The sequence below is a fragment of the Meleagris gallopavo genome, chromosome 29 (genome assembly GCF_000146605.3).
Source record: "Meleagris gallopavo isolate NT-WF06-2002-E0010 breed Aviagen turkey brand Nicholas breeding stock chromosome 29, Turkey_5.1, whole genome shotgun sequence".
NCBI lineage: Eukaryota > Metazoa > Chordata > Aves > Galliformes > Phasianidae > Meleagris > Meleagris gallopavo.
Window position 1 is genome coordinate 302,790 of NC_015039.2, and position 7,038 is coordinate 309,827.

Genomic DNA, 7,038 nt, shown 5'->3' on the forward strand with positions numbered 1-7,038 from the left:
AAATAATATGGCACACCTTGAATTCAAGATTAGCCCCCAGGAGGCCTTCCCTAACAGATCGATATAAAATACGTTAGGCAGCAGAGAGAGAATCGTGCACTAATTGGATTTAGCCTACAGGGGTTCTTCAACATTTCTCCCTAAGTGTTCAAATCGCTTAGAATAGACCTAACACACCTCACAGAGAAGTTTACTTTAACATTAATTCTACAAACACTGGTCATGGACACGCTCCACGCAGGCACACACAAACAGGACGTGTCTTCTGATGAAAATCTGTTTTGTAATCAGAATGGTGATTGCTTCCATTTGTGGGAAGAGGGAAGGTGGATCGAGAAATATAAACATATTTAGAAATTCTGCAGCTCTGAATTCCAAATTTAAATACGATCCCACAAAGATTATATTCAGAGAATGAAGACGAGCTAGAACATCCTCAGCCACGTTATGGGAAAAAATAAGTTATTTGCAGCTGCACATTGCTTAATAAAATTAAATCAGTCCCATTTATCTGCCTGCCAGCACATGTTTACAAAGTAATGGCACTGCCTCTGCTTCCCCAGACCCCAAAAGGCTGTTTAAGAATCTGTACTTTTATTTTAGCAACTCCAAGACATGCCACGGCCTCTGCATCCTCTCCAGTACTTCCAATTGGACCAACCCAGGATCACAAATAATGCTCTTTTTTGGGCTCACACTTCGAGGATAGAAGTTCACAGTGCAGTGGCCAGGACAATAGATACTACACACAACGCAGCATCATTAAGGACAGAATTTCCTTTGATTTGTCCAGAAATCCCACTGCCAGCAAGTCAGAAATGGGAGCGTTTGCTCTCACTGCTGTGAACAAACGATGCATTCAGGAGAACAGGCAGCGTTTGGGTTTCAACAGAAAAATATTCAGTTAAACCATGTATCTCATTTGCTCAGACATTTTATGTACAGAGCTGAACATCCAAGTCGCTCCTCTGCCCCCCATAACAGGAGTATGAAAGGCATTTGGGAGCAACAGAAAAGAATTTGTCAGTCCATTGGCTCTCCAAGCAACTGCCATATTACAGCACAAGGCTCTTACATGATATCCAGTCTTCTCAAGCCAGTATTGTACTTACCCATTTGCTCCACAATTTCAGGTGGAAAAACTCTGGAAGCAAAAGCTCGTCGGAAAATATCTGAGAACTCTTTGTCAAGGCCCCCAATGCCCATCTTCTCAAAATTCCAGTCTGGGTTGATGATGGACTGGCGGTTCTCTTTGGTCTTTGATTTACCTGGAAAAAAAAAGAAACCACTTCAAACTCGTGGCACAGCAGAATTACAGTAAATGTAATACAAACACCAAATTGGCTCTACCCAGGGAGCCCAGCATTTCACAGAATTCTAACCTAAATTCAGAATAATCACACAGAACTGCAGGGGTTGGAAGAGACCATCGAGCACAAAGCCCCTGCTGAAGCAGGCTCCCTACAACAGGTCACACAGGTAGGCGACCAAATGGGTTTTGAGCATCTCCACAGAAGGAGAGTCCACAACCTCTCCCTGCATTTTCATACCTGGCATCTCAGGACTAAGAAGCAATCATATCTGACTGAACTCAGGAGCACTGCTCCTCCCACACATCACTTTATGTTTATTTATATTGAATTTCCTCTGCCATTTTCCTTCTTAGTTGCTCAGCCCCATCAGAGCGCGCTTTGTCACCTTGTTACTCAGCCTTTATTCCACCTTATTCAATAATTATAATGAAAAGGCAAAGGCTCCCAGCAGAGATTCAGGCTGAACTCAAGTGGCACTGGTTATTTACTCCTACCTTTCACTATTCGTTCACTTCTGCTCAGTTTCCTTTTAAATAAACATTGGTAAGAACTGTTGGAAGAGCTTTAAAAAATAAGCTTCGGAGTACTCAGTGCATTAGGAGGAGACTGACTGTAAGCACAAATGCTACAGTAAGAATGCAGCTGAGATGCTAACAGCCAGAACCATGTCTTGCCTTAAACTGGAGGAGAATTCATGGGCAGGCACTCATATGAGCTGGATCAACATTTCTAAATGGCTTTTCTTTAGAAACTAATACTAAAAGCCCAGGGAGGAAACAAAGATTCTCAAAATACTCATTAATATCTGCTGAATTTGAATGTCTTGTATCCTCTTGTTATACAGTGGCTCTGGGAACAATTAAGCCCTACATTCAAGAAGTCCAGTAAGCACCAAACTTTTATTTGGTGTCCTATCTCAATTAGATGCTATGAATCTTTGTCTGAAGGCACCTGGAATCAACACCTTAACTCACAGCATTAGAGCTCTAACATGTTAGCTAGAGGTGTGTTTGGTTTGTTACACTAACACACAGCTGTGCAGGACAGCAGTGAACATCTGGCTCACTGATTGCTCTGTATTTGTCACTGCATTGTCCCATTGTCCCACTGCAGGTTTAGATCAGCCAGGCACGATTCTACGTGACTTATCCTGAACTTGGCCAATATCCCCCCCTTCTGGCTGCATCTGATCATAATAAAATCCTCACACATTCCACAAAACCACCATCTATTGGTTTTGTAACACACCATTTTAGGCAAAGCAGAAGAAACAGAATTGGCATTATTTTTTAATGACCACAATTCTTATCTGCTGAAAAAAAATAAAGGCCCTTTATTGAAGCAGCCCTCAATGGCATTTTATTTTTATCTTCTCGCTCTGAATTTAATTATTCACAACTTCACAATTCTCCAGAGACTGAGGAGGCACATTAAGGAGCTCTGCCTCAGATCAGTCAGGAGATTAAATACAGGAGCAATCTGACAGAAGTAAATTGAGGCATAAGCAACTCTTGTCTTGTCTGCAGGCAATGAAACAGGATCACAGCACAGAAATCCTATTTCCAATCAATTCACCCTCCCTCAGGACCACCTTCCACACCTTCCCAAGCCAGGAGGAAAGTCACAGGTCATTTCATTGCAGTTGGACTGATTATCTTTTAGGGTCCCTTCCAACTCAAACCATTCTCTGATTCTATGATTTTAAGGCTTTGAATACTGAACAAATAAAATATCACTGCTTGTTCAGATGCAATAAATTGGGTGATGTTAGCACTCACCCCAAGCTGTCCAAACAAAATACAGTGGACAACTACAGAGCACAAAGTCACAGCCTCACACTGAGGATAGATAACACTTCAGAATAGCATCAAAAGTGCCCCATTACAGCTCCTGGAGTGCTCAGTGAGTTAAACTGTATTGTCTTGAGTGCTATTAGCCCCACATTTTACTTCTGAACCAAGCCCTCAAAGTACTGAATGCTCAGAGCCAAGCAGAACTGTCCTTGGAGCACAGACCTACTACAAAAATTGGAAGTCACTGAGCTGAGGTGGCCACGTCCACTGAGACCTCACTCACAACAGCCTCCCTCCTCTGCCTTCTTATCTGTGGAAAAGGAGCAGCAAAAACAAAAGGTTTATTTCTATTACCTGGAGTCTCTGAGCTAAGAAGAAAGTAAAAAAGGAAAATAAAGAAGAAAAGGACGAATGTCTGCTCAGTACAGACATTTAATCACACCCAGCAAGGACTGCCTATAGCCATCTAATCACCAAGGGAGGTATTTGCAACACTTCACCTGCTAAGTGCTGCCCAGTCTGTAACACAGGTAGGAAAGGAAAAGACAGACTAACAGTACACATCTGCTTGGCAGGAAAGCCACCATGGCCCCAGGGCACATATAAAGCCAACTGTCAGAAGATTCCCTCAGTGCTCACTTTGTGGACCAGGTCCCCATCACTCCAACCGGTGGCTCTATGGAAGAACTCTACGTGAGCTCCTTTCCAGGTGAATGTGAGGAGGACACATTAATTATTCCCTGATTTGTTTGCTAGTAAAGTCTGAAATTACACATAAGGGTTTTATTAAGGCTTTACAAAGTGCTTCCTAAGACAAAACCTTCATAGTTTTGTTAAAATATTTGCTGTATTAAGTGCAGAGCAGTTAGCATAACCTGTATTCTTCTAATTCAATTTCCTATTGTCAGAGTCTCTTAGTCACCTTTTCTTCCCCAATCTCTATCTGTGCATTTTCAATATGCTGTGGTGATAAGTCCACAGCACATCCAGCACATCAGCGAGCTGTGGAGCTGCACACTGGGTGACACAATGACTTCTTTTCAGTCCCTGTAAGGAGCAGCAAGGCCTGCAAGATGGACAGTGTCATCTCACTGCAGTGCCTTCCCACAGACACCCAGATACGTATTAACTCCTTTCTGAAGGGTCTGGAAAAGGTTCCTAAGGGGTCAAGTACAATCTCAACATTTTAAGACATTTTAAAAGGCAGTTTTCAATGGATCAGGTCAAGTAACGTAACAAGAAAAACAATCTTTGGGCATACAAGTCTTTGAGGCCTGAAAAGCAGCAAACTTTGAGTGGTATTTCTCTCTTACATAAAGTGGCACTTACCAATCAGATTGAGAGAGGAGTTCTCAGCTTTCTCAAAGGCCACCTGGCTGTTTCCAAAAACCAAACCCACCTCAATCTGAAAAAGAGGAGGAGTCCAATAGTCACATTAAGCTTTTAGAGTCAACTTCAGATTCTTTAGTATCTCCAAGCAGACCTCAGGAAAAAGAGCAGAAAGAGCTCCACTACAAAAGTTATTGGAAGGAATGTGAAATACCTCCTCTGAAACCAGCTTTAGTAACAATTTGAATGTGGCACTTTTGTGGGCACAGTAAGTTGGCTTTTTAAAGTTATTTGTTTAGTCCAAAACTAACCGTTCTATTATGGCAAGGTCCAGAAGGAAAAACAAACAAAATATTTGTACTTCCTACCAAAGGAAAATCAAAATTGGGCGTAACTGCTAGACTTAAAGGTCCAAGAGAGAAGGTTTCCATGAATTAACACAGGAATTCCAAAAGATACTCCTTGCATTTCATCCAGCTCTGCACTTCAGTAGGTGCAACTCCAAGCTGCCAACTACACCAGCACAGGAAACTGAGAGCACACATCTCCTCCAAGGCAAAAGCAGTGGCCAGATGAAACAAAGCAACTTCTTCAAAAGAGAGTAGCCTAAATTCCTCATTGTAGCAGCACCTTATCTGCACTTGAGCCTTTGCAGAACCCAGGGAACAAACCCCTGTGTCCCCACCTTCTGTTTTTTGCTTCCTCCAGATTCTCCTTTGAGGATGCTGGGATCCATTCCTTCCATGGACTTTACTAACAGGCCGAAAAGTTTGTCATTAAAACTGAACACAAGCTGTGGAAAGAAGAAACAGAAGTAGATATGAAGTCATTAAATGTTAAAAAGGATTTTGACAGAGCTATTAAGATTGGAAGAGAAAGAGGCTTGAGGACTAAGCTTCCCAAGCAAGAAATTCCACATGCTTTCACTCTGTAAATGTTGAGCATAACGAATACGTCCTTTTCATATCCCATACTATGCTACTGAGCTTTAATTAAAGCCAACGTTCATTTTACTTTTGTACACGAGGAAGACATATGCTACTTCTCAAAAGATTCCAGGAGCTCCCATGTTTACACCCAATCAAGCCAAGATACAGAGAGGAGACAGACTCTCAAACCTCCGTTTTCCTTACAAAGATTAATTTCTTTAGCTAAGGAAAAGGAACATTCTAAATCACTCTGCTCCTGCTCTCAGTGGAAGTCAGGATTGTTGAACACGTCATTAAGGCCACATTCACACAATAAACAACTTTTACTTCTCGTTGCTCTCTGCAGCTAATATCTAATTATTATTCTTTACATAAGCATTCATTTTACTTCAGGTCCTTAGGATACAGCATACAAAACCAAAGCACACCTGCTGCCCTACAGAGAATGCCTGGCTGTTGAACTGCTGGATGAACTCAGCAGCCATCTTGTCTGTGTCGTATGGGTTGGAATCAATGTTCTTCTTCTGCAGAAAGTCTATCTCAATCGTCATTGTGCCAATGCACTGCTTAGACTTGTCAAAAGTGTACAGGGAAACTGGAAAAAAAAGAAAACACTCATTTCAGAATGCACAACCAATTAGACATGCTGTAAGTCTGGCAACACACGTTCCTCCATTCTGAATGTTTTATGAAATTGAATACCCTATTTCTAACAGAAAACTTTATTTCCCTTAGTTCCTTCTTTTACTACAACACCAAAAACAAAGCAAGCGTACCTCTGCTGAAAATCCTGCATTTCTTTAAGAATGTCCTTTAAATAACATCCTTTAAAGCAGCTCAAACACCACACAAGCCTAGGGAAAGAGGACAGTGGAAAATAGTAGTACCACAATAGCTTCCTTAACGTCTGCAGCTTTGGAGGATGACTTAAGAATGCTCAAAGGAAAGACAATAACCCTGAAAAACCACCTACCAGAGGTCACAATTGTTTTTTTCAACAGATTGACTAGCTCTTCTCCAGACAGGTTAGTAGAAATGGTGAACTATATTACTGCAATTGACCTCACACCTGATTTATCAGACCTTCACAGATCAGAATGAAGCATCAACTACAACAGGTCTCAACTATTTCACACCAAAGTTCAGGGCTGTTGCTGCTGGAAGTAAGACAGAAAATAAAAAGCACGGATCACAACTTCAGGGCTACTGCATCAACACAGCTGATTGGAAACACAGGATCTCACAAAGCAAGCAGCCCAAGTAACTCACAGACCAGACTACAGCAAAGGACAGAAGCAGAAGAATGAAGTACACTATGAAGTGACAGCCAGCATGGCTTCGCAAAGGGCAGAGTGTGCCTGACTGTCTGGTGGCGTTCTTGGGTAGAGTGACAGCATCAGCAGGCAAAGGGGACCTGATGTCACCTACCTGGGCTTGTGCAAGGCCTTCGGCGCAGCCCCACACCACATCTTTATCCTTCAGCTGCAGAGAGATGGGTTTGAAGGCTGCGCTGTTCAGTGGATTAAGAGTTGGTGGGATGGTTGCAGCCACGGGGCTGTGATCAATGGCTTTGTCCAACTGGAGGCGGTGATGAGTGGTGCCCTCCAGGGATCCATCTGGGACCAGTGCTCCTCAACACCTTTACCAGTGGCAAAGACAATGGGACCGAGTGTA

At 42.4% G+C, this 7,038-nt stretch overlaps 1 protein-coding gene across 4 annotated transcripts in view; it reads right to left on the reverse strand.

Moving 5' to 3' along the window:
- Positions 1-7,038, reverse strand: part of NSF (N-ethylmaleimide sensitive factor, vesicle fusing ATPase) — a 61,703-nt gene that overhangs the window by 31,721 nt on the left and 22,944 nt on the right. For all 4 annotated transcript variants that reach the window (XM_019623365.2, XM_010724433.3, XM_019623366.2 and 1 more), the window contains 4 exons: positions 5,793-5,959; positions 5,121-5,228; positions 4,436-4,511; positions 1,113-1,268 (listed from right to left, as the gene is read on the reverse strand). In XM_019623365.2, coding sequence (XP_019478910.1) covers positions 1,113-1,268; positions 4,436-4,511; positions 5,121-5,228; positions 5,793-5,959 — 507 coding nt within the window. The remainder of the gene's footprint in view (positions 1-1,112; positions 1,269-4,435; positions 4,512-5,120; positions 5,229-5,792; positions 5,960-7,038) is intronic.